Source organism: Platalea leucorodia (genome assembly GCF_965183815.1).
Source record: "Platalea leucorodia genome assembly, chromosome: 3".
NCBI classification, from domain to species: Eukaryota; Metazoa; Chordata; class Aves; order Pelecaniformes; family Threskiornithidae; genus Platalea; species Platalea leucorodia.
Window position 1 is genome coordinate 27,690,114 of NC_138825.1, and position 17,836 is coordinate 27,707,949.

The 17,836-nt window shown below is 39.4% G+C and overlaps 1 protein-coding gene across 3 annotated transcripts in view; it reads left to right on the plus strand.

Annotated features, from left to right (window-relative positions):
• Nucleotides 1-7,759, plus strand: part of UBR2 (ubiquitin protein ligase E3 component n-recognin 2) — a 58,945-nt gene extending 51,186 nt beyond the window's left edge. For all 3 annotated transcript variants that reach the window (XM_082307558.1, XM_082307557.1, XM_082307559.1), the window contains exons 42-47: nt 1,586-1,694; nt 1,949-2,005; nt 3,529-3,606; nt 3,895-4,065; nt 4,685-4,786; nt 5,571-7,759. In XM_082307558.1, the coding sequence (XP_082163684.1) occupies nt 1,586-1,694; nt 1,949-2,005; nt 3,529-3,606; nt 3,895-4,065; nt 4,685-4,786; nt 5,571-5,712 (659 nt within the window). In that variant the 3' untranslated portion in view covers nt 5,713-7,759. The remainder of the gene's footprint in view (nt 1-1,585; nt 1,695-1,948; nt 2,006-3,528; nt 3,607-3,894; nt 4,066-4,684; nt 4,787-5,570) is intronic.
• The last annotated feature ends 10,077 nt before the right edge of the window (nt 7,760-17,836 follow it).

Here is a 17,836-nt window from a genome sequence, read left to right on the forward strand (position 1 = left end):
ATATCTGCGTAATGAAAAAAGAAAAAAAAAAATTGTTTCCTTTTTAAAGCTGTATTTTTTAATACCAAGTCCAATGCCATTCTACATTACCTAAAACAGAAACTGATGCTCTTCTGTTAAAAAGTGAAATATTATTTCAAATCTATTGATTACTGTTTTCAAATGAGACCTGCTTTTCCTTGCATTGATTTCATTCGAATCAGCATCCACTAATAATTAAAATCTCCAAATAAACTGATGTTACATTACACCCTAAATAGTCAATGTTATTACATACTCTACTGTCCTTCACATATTGTGTATGTGGGGACTGAATGTAAATCTGAAGATATTATTTATAATGATGCTAAGTAGGTTCACACTGCTTCAGGATTCCCATGTTTAAAACAAAGTATATGTGGTGCTGAGCTGACATGAGAACAGCTACAGAACTTGTGGAATGTTTCCTTGATACATAGCTTCTTGACAAATTGTGTTTAAAATGTATATTATTTTCATTTTACAGTAGCAGTTCTTAAGCATTTGGGTCAAAAAAAAAAAAAAAAAAAAGAAACCTCTGTTTCTGAACTTCGACTTTCTGTAACAAGTTTTCTCAAATTCATAGTCTGGACCAGTGGTGACCACTTGAGTTCTTTGTTACAGATACTCTAAAGATGAGGTACGAAGTGCAGCTGTACTTCCAGACAGTAGGTCCATGGGCCTTTAGAGAGTTGGTTGAAGGAGCGGGGAAGAAGGCGGCTTTGCTTCACTTTGTTACAATCCTCAAGTCCCAGGTGCTTGGATGGCACCGCAGGTCCCCGTCACCGAGGGATGTCCTGATGGTGGCTGTAGCACTGGGTGTTTTGCTTTCCCTACCCAATCCCTGGCCCCAAGACCCACTGATCCCACAGAGCTCTTCTCTAGTATTTTACTGGGAGTTGCGAAATGGGAATCACTTAGCCATGAGAGGGAAGTGAGCACAGCTTTCATTTTAATTTTCTTCACTCCTTCATTCAGGAGCAAAAGAGGCCATGCCACGGAAGAGGTACTGGCACTCTTTGTCCTGAAAGTTGGGAGAGCAGAGGCCTAGCGACTCAAACCAATAGACTAGTATCGTGAATATGGCAGCGTAGCAGTTGTGTCTTACATAATATTTTTGATGAGTTTAGCATTACAGACATTTGGAATTTCTGCGTTTCTGAGGCTGTGGTATACTTCACTAGTATGCTGTCACTGATCACCTGCCTCAGTTTGTGTCACGGACTACAAGGAGCACAAAGTAGCCATTTAATGGATGATATTAAAATGAAGACATACTAAGTTGTAAAGACCATTGAACTCTCTGTTGTGGTTCTTATGTGACCAGGCTTGAAACTTGCTTAGAGGGGGAAGTTTGAGGAAAGGCGCTTCTTATTACTGGCAGTTTTCCAATATAGCTGTCTGGTGCCTTTACTAACACTTTCATACTTCATACCACGTTTTGCGTGTGGGGGAATACAGTTTAAAAAAGAAAAATAGCTGTCCCATGTAGGGCTGTATTTCATTTATCATAGTTAATGTCATTTAAAAAAATGCAATTCTGAGAATTATACTTTTTTTTTTACAGTAAATGGCACAAACCAGTTTGAACACTTATGTAGCTATCTTTCCTTGCCAAACAACCTCACTTGCCTTTTTCAAGAAAATAGTGAGATTCTGAACACGTTAATAGAAAGGTAAGTCATGTTTTTATGCTTAGTTTAAATAGAATGAGGAATTCTGCACAAGATAGTAATATAAGTATTCTCCCAGGAGTGCATATATAGGAATGAATAATAGACTTTGAAAAGCATTTGTGAAACAAGTGTTTTGAAAGAAATAATTTTGGTTTTAGAGATTATTGAATAGATGTACTTTGGAATTTTTGCTTAATTGTTTTTTGAAAGTATCATCCATTGAAGTTAAAAGCCATTTTTTTTCTTTCTTGTAGTTGGTGTAGTAACAATGAAGTAAAAAGATATCTCGAAGGCAAGAGACATGCTATCAGGTAAACATGGAGAAATTTTAAGCAGAGACAGGGGAGAAGCTTTAATGTTGCAGTTTTCTCCGAATATTTTTTTTCTAAAGGGTGTTTATAATAACATAGTATCAATTCTGCTTTATTGAATTACAACGATGTCAGGGCATAAGCAAAGAGGTTTTTTTGAATTTTGTAAGAAAAGTGAAATATTGCTTAAATTAGTAGATTTTTAAAGGGAAAGTTAAATATTACAGTTTTCTTCAGACTGCTCTGCAGTAATCAGAGGCCATAATATTTCTTCTCACGTTTCCTATAGTAGATTTGTACCTTCTGCTTCAAAAGGTGTGCTGTTGCTAAAAGACATATATGACCTTTGTTTAAAAATACCAGACATTGAAGAGCTTTGTAAAGAATCCAGATTCTTCAGTGAAATCATCACGGAGGCAGTTGCTAAAAATAAAATTTGCTTTTCATACATTTCTACTTGCTAAGCAATTATTTTGCATTCAGAAAGCATTTAATGCTTAGTGGGCATAGAAAAGTGTTTGGGGTGTTTTTCTTTATGAAGGTTGGGTAAAAATAGTGGTTATCAATTATCCAGATAATTATAAATGAACATGAGGTTCACCGTGCTGTCATTAAAAATATATCCCTGCATTTTAATCTCCTGTGCTAAATACATAAAGTCAATCTTTCAACATTGTACATACATACAATAAGGCTAAGTGACAAAAATAAAAATTAATCACTTCATCTGTTAAATACCAGGCTATTAACAGAATATCTTATACAGTAAGAGTACTCTGATTGCATAATTGATTTCCTGTTATGTGAGATTGTTGGGATTTTTTTGCATGTGTTCCTTTTGCTGATTCTTAACTGCTCTTCCCAAGATTGTTTAACTTAACAGTGATTTTTTTTCTCTCAGCTTGTACTTGTACATTGCTTCTGTTACAAACCTCCATTTACATTTCAGTCTAATTTGTATTATTCCTAGAGCTGAAGATTATTAAAATTTAGTGTCCAGCATCTGCAAAAAAATTAACTTTTAACTGTTGTTTCTAAAGATATAAATATTTGCTATTAAATAGGTCCTCTTCATTGTGTCAATATTTCATTCTTTTCAGGATACAAGTTTTCTGAACTTGTATCAGACTGTTTTCCAGTCAATATTAGTGACAGAAGGAAAATACAAAGCAAACTGATAAGGGAGCAGAACAAATATTCAGTTAAACCTGTAGTAACCTCATCATGAGGCTTTGCTAAAAGCATATATGTAACATGCATTTTTCTGACTTTCTGCCTGTGTGTTTTCTCAAATTCATAAAAAATGTAACTAAGAAAACTGGAGATGGTCTAGCCAAGAGATATTGGGGGTTCCTTTTTTATGTGCTGCCATTTTACTCTATGAATGGCAAAGAAGAGGAAAACTTTAAAAATTTAATTATTCCAGATACTGTTTAGATGAGTCAGGAAAACATGATTGAGTTTGAAATCACTGTGTATTATTCATTGAAATATGAGTGGTTAATTTGATTGTTTTATTCTAGCTATGCAAGAGAATCCAACAAATTAATAGACCTTCCGGACGACTACAGCTGCCTCATTAACCAAGCATCCAATTTCTCGTAAGTTGTATGCAATTATAGTGAGGACCCCTAAAGTCGTCTTCTCCTTTTGATGAACTGGGAAACCTGAAAGCCTCAGAAAGATGTTTGTAGAATCATAAAGTTAATGGCATGTATTGATTGTCATCTCTTCCAGCAAAACTGCCGTGTATTTCAGTGCAATAGAAATTGCACTGAACGACAACAGTATGACTGTTAACTGTATAAATGTTCAAAAGTACTTTTGAATCTTTTTTACCATCTAGAGTTAATAGATACAATGTTGGTTTTTTTTTTTCTTAACAAAAGGTGTCCGAAATCGGGTGGTGATAAAAGCAGAGCCCCAACATTGTGCCTTGTGTGTGGGACCATGCTATGTTCTCAGAGTTACTGTTGTCAAACTGAATTAGAAGGAGAAGATGTTGGAGCCTGTACTGCACATACATACACTTGTGGTTCTGGAGTGGGCATATTCCTTAGGTAAGGAACTGAACACCTCTACTTACATCGTTAGGTTAGATGGGGTGTGTGGACATGAAATGAATAGTTCTATAAATGTGATTGTAGGGTGGTTTGTAAGGCAGTGGTTTGTTAATAACAGGGTTGCCTAAAAACTAGAGTGTATTCATCTTCCTTATACTTTGGTGTAAGGTTCAGAGGTTGTTGCCTTGAAGATAAGGTATCATACAAAATTTGAATTTAATTTTAAAGTGAATTTGTTTTCTCTGTGTGTTTATTTCTACTCAAGTATTACAAAACAATGAGGGTGAATACCTTGATAATGTCTGTATTCATTTTGGCAAAGATTAGTGAGAAGTGAAATTGTTTTATTTTCTTGTTGTGGTTGTGTCGAGTATTTTACAAAGACTGCAAATAATACGACACAAAACTACATTGTTTTTTAACTGCTACCGAGGAGTTATAACAGGAAGAGAATAAGGTCTTCAGTTTTAAAAAATAAAAGTACCTTTAAAAATCTGTACATGCAGATTATACAGAATGAAAGTAGGTGAGAATTGGAAAAGTGGTGTCTATGAAAATATGAGAAACTATTCACCTAAAAATCAATACCTAAAATCTTCTCTGTCTTTCTCTCTAGAGTACGAGAATGTCAGGTGCTATTTTTAGCTGGGAAAACAAAGGGCTGCTTTTATCCTCCTCCTTATCTCGATGACTATGGAGAGACAGACCAGGGACTCAGGTAAATATTTTAAAAAAATGTATCTTTTAAAGACAGGAATTTTAAAACTATCTGGTTTGTAAAATACACTTTCTATGTTACCTTTTTATTTTAATTATATAGGTAATATATTTTGTCATTGCTGTTGCATCTAGTATCTTCAAACATTTTAATGCTAATATGTGTTTTTAGGTTCAAAATATTTAATGGAAGGTCTTTCCCAGGTTATAAACAGTTGTCTTGAGGTGTAAAAACTTAAATCTTTTTAGCATCTGTGAAGTTGCCTAGAAACTAAGGCTGAAAATTTTATTTGCATATAGTGTATTTATTTGTATAATCTGTGTTAATTTAATACCAAGTGAAAATACTAAGACATGATTTTATTTAATGTGGTAATTCTTTGTCTTAATTCCTGTCACTGCTTCCTGTGAGAATAGTTTGGGGACTTGATATTCTTAATGCTTGCTACTTCTGAAACTGGTCAAAATCATAGAATATGGGCTGATTCAGCATGGAAAGAGTGCTGAAAACCTACGTTCAGACTTTGGTGGACGTACATGAGATTCCCAAGGGCTGGAGGAGGGAACTGTTGAGCAGTAAGGGCGGGGGACCAGACAAGGTAGCACTCCAGTTTACCGATGAGAATATCTGTTGATTTGTTCTGACAAGAGAATAATCTTAAAGGGTTATCTAAATATTAACATATTTTAATAAGGGCTGTCTAATATTTAGTATGTCGCACCTGAGTGTTTGTGCTTAGTTTGCAGTGTTTTATCATCCCTGATATGTATTATCTCCTTTTCAGACGTGGGAATCCCTTACATCTGTGCAAAGAACGATTTAAAAAGATTCAAAAACTCTGGCAGCAGCACAGTATCACAGAGGAAATTGGACACGCACAAGAAGCAAATCAAACACTAGTTGGCATCGATTGGCAGCATTTATAATAGTTATCTGCTGAAGACTGGAACTTTATTAAGATTTTTGTAACTCAGTAAGCTTTTCAAAGGAGGGATTAGGAGAAAAAGTCTGAGGGGGGAAAAAAACCAAACCCAGTCCTGTTATTTAATCTTTGTTTTACAATGTATTTCATAAAGATACCAGTTAACATTAATCAAGTAAACTTCTTTCTATGTAAGCAAGTTTTATTAGTCATATAATTTGCACTGTGCTTCCTTCACAGAAATGTCTTGGGTTATAAACCTGGGCAAATGAACTTGAGTTTCTGATAAAAAAGAATGACTCTTTTTGGAAGTCTGTCTATGATTTTTCTTATAAACTGCAAGAGAAAAAGACTGCTGAAACAGAAACTAGATAGAGCACAATTACGGATTGTGTTTTGCCCCTTGCTAGTAATCTGAGCCGTTTTATTTATTATTCTGCATTTTAATACTTAAGCTGTGTGTACCTGCAATGGAATGAAATAAGGAAGCGAATAATGTAGCAAATGGGTGTTTCAGTCTGCATCAGTGGATAATTCACTCTTTCACTTGGTGTATCTAAAACCAATTTTGTCCTTCGTACTCTTGCAGCTTTCTTGCTTCCAGTTGTTTTTAACTAAAAAAACCCTAACACTAGCTTTACAAGTAAAATAATTTAATTTAAAGCTTTTTCCAGAGCATTGCACTCCTTAGAATTATGTAGTTTGTAATTTGAATTTAGCTGGGAAACCCTTTCACTTTCAATTATGTGATTGGTTATTGGTATTCAAGGGTTGACATTGTGCTTTAGAAGATATTTTAAGATAACGACAATACGTAAAATGTCATGAAAGCTAATTTTCTGTTAATTTGCAGAAGCACAGAGGATATTTTCTTCATTTTTGTTAACAGTAAACTTTTAAGGTGCAAATCCCATCTCCTTTTTGTTGCAGACAAACTGAATTCTTTCCTCTGGCTTTGAAGGGCCACAGTCACACTGCCCACATTTTTGCATCGTTTCTTTTTTTTTTTTCTGTTGTCCCATCAAGTATATTTACTTTTTGGCTTGATTTAAAGCTCTGTAAAGATGTTTGCATATAGTATATTTTATAAATATATTCTATAACTGCGCAGATTTGCACTTGATATGAGGGTGCCTGAAGGCAGTGGAGTTTTCTAGCTGTGTGTAATTAGACCGCCAAGGTGTCTCTAAAAAGTGACATTACGCTTATTGATTTAAAATAAAATCCATTACCTTTATCTCTCCTATCTTCTGACAAATTAGCAAAATCTTAATTTACATAGTTCTATCTCCTTAATAATCTGTGGTTCTTTTAGTTAAGTCTTACTTTCTGACTACGTCTTCAGCCCAGATAAGCAATCCCTTTACTGTCTGCCGTGTCTTCAGTTACACTTGGTCTGACTGAATTGTTTCTATTTTTACAGATTTAATGCTTCAGATAAATTTTGTATATTCATGGTGTACAGGACAATTTTTCAAACATTCAGTAACAGTATTGAGTGAAGATGTGAAATATGAAATAAAGAAACTTGGCCAACGTTGATTTCCTTTTCTTAAAAACAGTACAGGCTACTCTTGTCTCTACTACCTGTCATAGTTCTAATCATTTATATATTGCTGTCACTTTTTACAAAGAGACATACAGAAGCTGCAGGAAAAAATGACATTAATGCTTCATCTCTGCCTTCCCCTACTTAAGTGGTTGATATATCAACAGTTTTCTGTGCATGGTACTTAAAAATCATGCTTTTTTGGTGATGTTACTATTCCTTTGCAGAGAGTCTTGCTTCTTAAGCTGTGTGCCACAGTTTCGAATAATGTGTAACTGCACTGAAAAACTCTCTTTTCCTGTAAGAATAATATTAAAAAGATAATTGACGATACTGCCAGATTTTTCTGTGGAAAGCAAAATATTGACAGCCAGAAGGATTTTTCTCTGGGATCAGAGTTGGAATAGGTTGGTAAAATTATGACCACGAATAATTGCAAAGAACACAACTTATCCTTTTTGCAAGTTTAGTCATTCTTTACTCAAGACTGCTATTTTCTGATTTGGTTTGCATGTATTTATATTAATGTAGAAATATTTATATATATATATATATATAAAACATTGTTTCAGTATCAGGGAAATAATATCTGTAATAAATTGGCTATAACTTTAATATTTGCGGATTACGTGTAGAATCTACAATGTATTATGTGTTTGGGGGGGAGAAAAAAATGACAACAAAACCCCACAAAATCCCCAAACCAGAAACCATCACAACAGAAAACAGAACAAAGCTGAAGGCATCAAGTAATTGCTTTTGGTGTTGACATTAAGTAAGTACTTTTTAAATGTTGTCTTTAGAATTTTGCTGAGCTTGTTCCTTCAAGTGTGTCACCTTGTTAATCACAAGCTAACAAATACCTGGATATGCAACATCTGCAATTCCCTGGCTAATGTAAGATGATTATATTATTAGTGTCATTTGCTTCAGTCAGCTAGACCTTTCTTGACCTCTACCAAAAAGTCTAATCGTCCTTTTAAAGGATTGTAAATTATATTTTATAAAGGGACGAGGGTTGAGGTTCACATCAGTAATGTTTTTTGCTCTGTTTGTACTTCAAGATAACACTTTACTCTCCCCAGTCTGCCATAGGAGGCTCTCTTTCTTACTCTACAAGTGTGGCCACGCAGACCTTCTGTTCTTTTGCTTTTGATGTGAAGCCTTACCAGCTCCCGGGCTCCAGCTCTGGCATCTCATTTAAGTGCATTTTATTTTATGCTGAATGACTTGGTGTTTTGTTTAGAAGCTACATCACTATGATCGTTTTCTCTGTGACCTGAATGTGTAAAGGAGAAGCTGGATGCTCGACTTACTGCGAAAGTACCTTCAGCACAAAATCCCAGCTGTTTTCCTTTCTGGAAGATTAAATTGCACAAGGGGAGTTGCATCTCGAATCTCTTCAGAGTTGAGTCCTGTTATGATCCAACTGCGTATGCAGTCTGCCTCCCTTCTGCCGTGGACTCTCTTTCTCTGCTGCTTTCTAGGAATTGCCTTTGGCAAGAAGTAGTGGCTCTGTATTTCCATCCCACTGTTGAGATTATTGATTGTCGAGTTAAATATGACAGTATTCAACAGTTTTGGCTGGAATATGAGCCCCTGGGGAATGCCAGTTGTAACCCATTGGTGTGCAACTGTTCACTGCTGCCCTCTGAGCCTGAAAATCCAGCCAGGTTTCTATCCACCTTGCAGTCTAGTCTACATCTCCCCAAACTGGTTACGAGGATGTTGTCTGAAATCGTATGGAAAGTTTTTCTAAAGTAAGACATCTACTGTACAGAGAAAGTGGTTTTACAGCAACTTTCATTTACGAAGAAGCAAAAGAGGAACAGGCCTTTAAACTAACGCAACGGTTGTTGGTTTTGTCTATGACCAGGATAGGGAGGCTATCTCTGATAATAGCAAGAGATATGGCGTTGATCTTTGTGGGGCTTCTATGGGTCTTCTGATCTTCATATTTTTGTATTGCAATCTGCTCTGCTTTTGGTGAGCCAGGACGGTTACCTGGCCAATCCTGCGTCTTGGTGGGAATGGGATGGTGCTCTTCGTATCTTAACTGGCATTAAAGCAACACTTTCTTAGGGAGGCATCCACTTCTCTACCATTAGCTGTTCAGTTCCTCGGCTCCTTATAGTGGGTGTCCCAGAGTCCTGCTTGACCCCGCGTGGAGAAGGTTGGAGACTTCACGGGAACAATGCTGGATGCAGTTATTAATCAAGGCTTGCCTTCTGCAGGAATGCTTCCAGGTGCTCAAGGAGTGACAACAGCCAGGGAGCCTGCGAACCGCTCCTCTGTACGTAGCTAACACGTTGCCATCTGACTGTCCGCTTTCTCTGGTTAACTGGTTCAGGTTAGATGGTACTGCTTCAACATATCCTCAGCGTAGGCATAGGGACAGGCACACGGAAAGGTTGCTTACCAGTGATCGGGTGTCTTACAGACAAGTTGTCTTTAGGGAAATGTCCCTCCTTACCATGAATTCCTTTTTTTTTGTTTGTTTTTTGTTATGGGATTTGAATGTTTAGAAGAATGGGAAGGAGTAGAGTTGGCTTCTCCTTTTGGGCTGTGTTCAAGCAAAGGTGGGAAGAGTCCCACAGTAAGAACATTGCAAACAGGTATTGCTGAGGCAAGAAAGTCTCTGTCATTTTAGTGCCTGATGAAAGTCAAGTGTGTGAGGACAGCACATCTTAATTTCCAGTTGCTGATAACTTCTAGTTACCAGGAAGTGTCTTCAGCTTGGAGTGTTGTTTCTTCATTTGGGGAACCAGCAGTGCCTGACTGAAGGGCATTGCCATCAGCCCGGGATAACTAAGTGGCGTTGCCTGCTTGGCTGGTGGGACCGCGGTGAGAGCGCAGGCGGCAGGCAGCCCTAGAGCGCGGAGGCATGCCCAGAAGGAGCGGGAGCCTCCCTGCCTCTCCTTGCTGCCAGCCAGCAGTGCCCGCGCAGTCTGGGGGTTTGCTGTAGTGGCAGTTTGAACCGCTGGGGAAGGGACAGCGAAGACCTCCGCGCCACGTGGATGGCTGGGGGTCCCAGGCTTGACTCAGGCTCTTGACCAGCCAGTGCTTGCCCCCAGACCAGGCTCTGGGAGTTCAGCCACTGGAAAGCTCTCCGAGGCCTGGCTGAAAGTCCCACAGAGCTGTACTCTTCAGACTGATAGGCAGCTTTTTCCAGTACGAGGGAGGAGGGGTTTTATTATTATCTTTCTTTTATTCCAAGGCTCATAATGGTCAGGAGAAACAGCAATTCCTGGTTCTGTTCTGGGAGGGTCAGCTCAGTGCCCAATTGCAAATGCAGGTGTGACTCTTGTGTAATGGTATTGAGCTAGTTTTGTCAATACTATTATTTTTACCTTCTACTGATCAATACTTATTTTGTTAAACATGTTACAGGCTGAGACAAGAACATAAGCTACAGTAAAGTAGTTCAGATGTTTACAAAGCAGGGGCTTGTGGATGTGAGGCATTGAATCTGTGTTGTAACCCTCTGATCACGTAGGGAATGTTTCGATGCTGTTCAGTACACCTTATCACCGGCTGGCCCTAAGAAGTGCCCAGGTATTTATGGGTAGAAGCCTCATATTAAATATCTTATTGCTTCAGCTTGAGACCTTATGGAAGGTGATTTGATCTTATTTAACTTTCTAAGTTCATAGTATCCACCTGCACACTTACACCCACAGGCACCGGGACGTGTGTGTCCAAGTGATCTGGCCAGGACTATGCGCCACAGAGGACAGGAGCAGTGGCTGCCACCTCCTCCCTATGTACCCCTTGGTTGGTGATGGCAAACCGGCTTTTGGAAAGGTTTTTTTATACCCACGGGGATGCAGCACTAACTGTGGTGGTGTCATGTTTTGTCTGAGTATCCTGCTGGTTCTGCCACCTTTCCGCCTCTCCTGGCATGCAAACATTAGATGCCCAAATATTATATCTTTATGTCTTGATGGAGAGATTTGTCAAACACTCTTCTCTTGGAGAGAAAAAAGGAGAGGGAGAGCATGAGGAGTTTCTGCAGCGCGCCAGGTGTAGGAGCTAAGAAATGGCAAGTACTGATCTTCGTCTCCATGACAGCAATGATTAAATGTTACTTTTTCATCAGTTTCTGAATATATATTTCGCAGTCTCTTTCCAGACAGCATGAGCTCGGAGGTGGTAAGTTTTCCAGCTTGTTCTTTGCGTAGGATCCTGGAAGGAAAGGCAGACTGGCTAGACAGCCCCGGGCAGGGTGGGACAGCTGAGCTCAGGTTAGCGATGGCATCTGTGTAGACACCTGCGAGACGTTTCAGTGACTTATAAAACCAAGGTGTTGATTTGAAATCAACCCCGTATTTGAGGAATAATGTGTGGAACATATTTCTGCACTTGCAGTACTTTAAACATGGAGGATGCTAAAGCGTTTTAATAAATTGGAGAAAAGGTTATATAAAAATAACAAAGGCAAGGAGATCAGCAATATGTTCACTGATGTAATTCACTGATGTCTTCTAACCAGAGATGCCTGCATAGAGGGGAAGCATTTGTTCCCCATAAAGACAGCTCTAAAGAGCCTGTGTTTTCTTGCAATGATTGCATCAGAGTCTTTTGAAACAAATGTGCAATTTGGCACAAAGTACACTGGGAAGAAGAATAAAAAATTTGCAGTCATTGTTGGGCATCCATTTAATGCTGTTGAACTAGTCAGGCATCTTATCTGTGCGTTTTAAATCTTTCCATGTCAAGTTTTGGTAATTCATAAAATGCTGTAGGAGCTGAATGCTCAGAAGGTTGCATGAACTCTGAAACAAAGTACTTTGCATTGCATTTTCTTTTTCTGTATACTCAATGCAGGCTTTAAGCTCCCCTCTATCTCTACTATCAGCTTGAACAGGATGGAGCTGAAAATAAGAAATTTTGAGTGTTTTTTTTTATTTAATGGAGAGATAAATGCTATGTGATAGCAGCATGTGTGGCACTTGGAGCATGCAGAAGCAGACAGCGTTCAGCTGGGAGGCCAGGGCGTAACCACTGTTAATATCGACATATGCAAGATATTTAAATAAAACACTTCAGTGCAGGTAGCATTTCAAATGGTTGGGCTGATGTGGAATGAAAGTTATGCAGGTGTCGAAAGGTGTTGCATCCGTCTAAGGCAGCAAACCCAAGAACAAACATGGTTGCTTCATTGCACTGGAGCGTAACGCGTGCTCAGGGTGGGAAGCCCTGCTCCAGGCACGACTAGCGAGGCGCGCGCCGTTTGGCAGGGCTGCAGTGGTAGCGATTGTAGTGGAAGAAGGATGGGGTTGTTCCCTGCTCTCAGAGCTTCAGGACCCACTTGTAAGTCTTCACCAGTGGCAGAGACCTAGCTGTGAAATATTTGAGCAGGGTTTGTGGCACTGGGAATGCGTACCTGCGTGAGCAGCATGTCTGGCTGAGCACCAGCTTGCAAAGAGGAAGGGGACAGAAAGTCATTTTGTCCCGCTGGAGTTGGGGACGTGTTGCGGTAGTAACTATTTGAAATCTAGATACAGCATTGTGAGTTTATTCCTCAATAAAATGCTTCCTGAAATGATTTTAATCCATTTTTAACAATACCTAATCTCAAGAATATTCTATATTACTCTAAAATTTTTAAAAAAAAACAAACTTAGACAAGTAGAGAATAAATGTAAAATTTAGGACCTAATTACACTTAAAATTCTGGGATGAAAATAAGAAATGCTGTCATAATTTACTTAACATATGCCTACAGCAATATTACAGAATCAATGTTACTTCTGCTCTTGATTAATTTTTATAATTAATGAAAGATTCATTCATAAGAACTTGTGAATTCACCTTGTCCTTGTTTGTATTTTCCGCCTGTGGTTTTCTTCATCTTTAACCTTAGTTTATTCGTGTCAGAGAAAACACGTGTGTAGATGGAAAACTCAAACCCATTTGAAAAAGCGTGTGTCTAAGGCAGTGCTACCCTCCGAACAGGTTACTTGGGCGGTCGGGAGGGCAAAAAGCCATTCTTAAAAGGAAAACCCTGCATTTGGGGACGATGTGTGGCTTGGAACAGATGTGTGCAGCCAGCGATCTTCTTCCAGTTTGCGTGTGCTGATGTTACTGCCCGGCCGGAGAGCGGGTTGGTGTGGCTCCAGCTGGGAGGGGGGCACAGCTGGGAGGGATGGTGGTTCTTTGATGCTGCTGGTAAATTCTGTATCGTCACGTATTTCAAAGGGATTTCTATGGTCTTTTTTCAAGAATTAAACTTCACTTTCACCCTCTTAACAAGACTGTCAGTCTGGGGAATTGTCCGCCTAAAACTTAATGCTTTCTACTTCGCTGCTTGGAAGCCAACGCTTTGGTCTCCTCCTTTCATTGCCCCCCCACCCCAGCTGGTGTTGTGCCTTACCGATTTTCACGTGCCCAGGTCTCCCCATTTCTGATTTGTGATGTTTGACCCTGTTTTGCCTGGGAATGTGATGTAAAACGCGTGGAGGCTTGCTTGCCTCGTGAAGCGATGTGACTTCACCAGATGACAGGCTGCAGACCTGCCCTTTGGTCCTTGTTTTGCCGAGTTTCCCTGGCCCCTCTGATTCCTGCACCACCCTTTGCTCTGGAAAAATTGGCTTTGAGAACAAACTATGGAAATGCACCTTAGTAGTTGACTCACTATCCTTCTTTTTTAGCAGAAACAGGTTAATCAGGCAAGACTTGTTCTGTGTGCGTTGCTTTGGAAGGGGCCGGTGGGGTGGGAGGTGGGAGCCCGGCTCAGCCCTGCCTCCAGCACCGCGCCCGAGGGGGAGGCTGCGAAACGGGGGTGCGTTCCCCGGGGAAGGGTGCTGCAGAGGTGGTGCCCACAAAGCTGAGCTCCAGGCCAGGGTTTCCTCCAGCTTTCCCACCTCACAAATGTGCTTTGGGTCAAAATTCAGTAATACCTGTAAAATGACGCAGGATCAGCAAACGTGGGTGCTTTGAGAGAGGTATTTTACTACTTCAGTGTTTCAGTCAGTCAGTGAACACTATAGGTCTGATATAATTTAAAAAAAAAAAAAAGTTACACGTACGCATTACTTCAGATTTCATTGAGATAGCTGCACTCCTGTTACCAGAAATAAATTTGCCTAAGCCTTCGTCTCCCCGCAGGGGGCTGTTATCACATGGCACCATTCTATTTTTCTGGCCTTATCTCTTAATTAACTAATCTCTAATAATGCTCTTTATTTTTTTTTTTTTAATAAGCATTTGTGATCCGTCCCCATTTTATGTTGATTATGGCAAGAGCAGTGTTTGGTTTTTTCCATAACAAACAAGTCAAGTGGAAATAAGTAAGTGTTTTGCTGGGACCCTTTTTTCTCTATATCAGCCTTGAAAACCTTCCCTGACCATTAGTTAGTGCGTGGTGCCTACAAGCCCGATATAGCATTCCCTTGCCCTTTGCTAAGCTGCACACATGCATTTGGCTGGTATTATAAAATGTCCAAGCTCATGTAATGCATGGAGGCTAATCTTATCAATTGTATTAAGGCTACTTAGGAATTAATAGCTTTAAGGGACCTGTTTATATTTCCTCCTTTAAAGCACTTTAGTGAATGTTCTGTGCCCCTTCAAATAAATGTCACCAGTAAAATAGTGCACTTTCTGTCATTTCTTTTAAAAAAACCAAACTATATTTCTTAAAAGTTGGCACTTCAAGGCTTTGGGCTGGCTCTCAGATCTGTGTACTTGGATTTAAGCCAGTAATCCATATGGAGTTACCTAAAAAGAAGTGGCCTGGTTTGTATGAATTAAGCTCCCATCCTTCTGAAGTTTATTAGTTTGAAAATCAGGGCACAGCTCTGGGAGTTGTTGGATTGCTGCAGGCAGCTTTGACTACGTGAGCTGTACTACTTAAATTTAAAATAACAACAATGCTTTCTTTTGAATGTCTGTTGCAAGTTAGATTTCAGTGGGGAAAAAAGAGGTTATACACACAGTTTAGCTGATCGCCAAAGATCCTGAGGATGCTGGTGGTTTCACTTGTTGAGCACTTCTGGAAGCTAAGGCCTATGAAGATGTTGCAATTCCTATGTGCTACAAGAGGATACTACTAAAATGGTCCAGCAAATTCTGTTTCTAGGAAAAGGAAAGTGATTTGGGGGTCTGTTTGCAAATCCTGAGCTTAGCTGGGCACAGGAGAAGAGGAAGGGTTCCTTTCTCTCAGAGCATTACATAGAGGGGGAAAAAGCTTCCCATCTATAGGAACGCATAAAATGGGTCCAAAAAATGAATTCAGAAGCAAAAAGTCAGCAGTAATGCAAATTAAAGAAATCTGTATTAAATCGTATATATTTAAACATTTTCTTTAAAGAGGTCTTTACTTGCAATGTAATTTTTAATACCTAGATTTACACTTGCAGGCAGCAGAGATATCTTTATCTAGAACAGCATTTGCGATGTCACAAGAAAGTATATTTAAGATTGGACGAATGATATATTACATGTAATATTTTACAAAGCAGTCATATTACAATCCTGTAGTAATCATAAGATGTTACAAAGATCTTCATTAACCAGGAGACTTTATTTTAGACAGCATTATCATATCCACTATTTGTTCTTATTTGTACGAAACCCCGATTCCAGTACTGTTCTTCATAAATAGACCATTCTCAGATGGTCTCTCTACCTATCTAATACCGTGAAACCCTTGCTCTGGGAACTGGCTTCTCCAATGTGGTGTTGAAAGAATAATTTGACAATTTGTTATGTTGCTCTAGCAATAGACTGGAAAAAAAAAAAATAGAGACCACAAATAATTGGAGAGTCCTGTCTAAAGCAATGGCCTAAGCCTGATTTCTAGGGCAGCAATAAATCTAGATCTCTTTGAAAAATCAGATGTCTAGTCAAGTAACCAGTATAGATCACAGCACACTGAGGCCTCACAAGGAAAAACTGTAATTAATCCTTGTAATGCAGCTCCTATGCGTATTTGACTCCTCCAAGAAGCTCTTCTCTGATATGCGTGGCCACGTTGCGCGCCATCCACAATCCTGTTCTTCCCTAAGGGACCGGCTGAGAGGAGCAGCCGGTCGTAGCCATGTCTTATGAGAAGGAAGGAGTTGGTCTGGTTTGTACAGTTCTGCCATGCAGAGTGTCCCTCAGCAAAGCAATAGACGATAGGCTGTGGTGAATAGCAAGTTGGCTTTTACATTAGTTCCCCTTTTCCTAGTCAGTCTTACGCACAAAAGAACGGAGTTGACGTTTTAATTCATTATTGTCACTAAATTCATTATTGAAACTAAAGTTAAAAGCTTTGACCAGCTTTGAAAAAGTGAAAGGATGCCACAAATACCCATCAAAATCAAACCTTGCATGCAGATGGCCTGAAACAGCCTGGCCACCGAGATACAGATACGGCCTGATGTACAGACACGTCCCTACCTGTCCCGCTGTGAACTGGTCTGTCCACCCTAGAGGGAGTCTGAACAAAAGCCGGAGGAGCTGAGTGCTGCTGGGGCAAGTGCACAAGTGATTAAAAATGAAAGCCAACGGGCTCTGCAATGGTCAGGCAGCTGCAAACGTGGCTTCATTTGAAGACCGGCCACCAGCCCGGTGGAAGGGACCCGCTGAGAAAACTCTCCCAGGTACACCCCAGAGAAGCAGAGGTTTTGCACAGCCGGGGTAAGAATAAGTGTGGTGCCTGGCTCGTAGCTGAGGGACTGAGCTGTCTGCCATTGTTTGTGCAGGGGCTTGGGGGTTTCTTTCTCTCTCGGGTTTCTTTCCCTTTAGCTGAATTTGCCTGGCAGCTGCAGATAAACTCAGGATGATGCCCTGTTCCCTTACTAGAGGCCATGCACCACAGCAAACTCACTCCATTTCTTATTCCAACTTTGCCTATGCGACCAGGGTCCTGCAGCTATGACAGCGTGTTTGGAGAGACGCAGCATATGCAAAACGTGCCTTCACTTTGACTTAAAAGATATAATGAAGGGTACCCAATCACTGATAAAGAAAAATAAAACTTGCAAAATTTGCACACTGGGGATTGATTTAAACTTACTTCTCCCTGGCCTCAAAGTTTGAGGCTTGATGTATTTGCGGATGAATGGTATCCATTTGCTAGGACCCTGGAAAACATTTAAAGTGTCAGTTCTAAGCAGTCTGTTTTGTTTTGGGTTTTTTTGTTTTTTTCTTGTCTTAAAAATAGTTGGGCTTGAATATTCTGGAGCGAGCTATGGGATTACATACTTTTTAAAATGTCCAGAATAACCATAACTGGCACATGCTCATAGCGTTAATTCTACCCACTACAAGAGGAATCTCCTAAGCTTCTGCTTGTTTAAATACAAGGTGAAGCATAAGTCTACAACACACTCATTCAAGTTATACAGGCTGAAAAAAACCCTGAGAAACAAAACCCATAAATCTTACCTTAATGTTGTTTTCATGATGCTTGTGCTGTTTCTTTAAATTACAATTTTTGCTTAGTACATAAATTTTCAGCATAAGTTTGCATTTTGTTCTATGTAACCTTAAGAATACAGCAGAAAATACCATTGCTTAGCACATTAACAAAAATCACATTATATGAGAAGTTTGTCAAAATACCTGTATACTAAATTATATACAATTC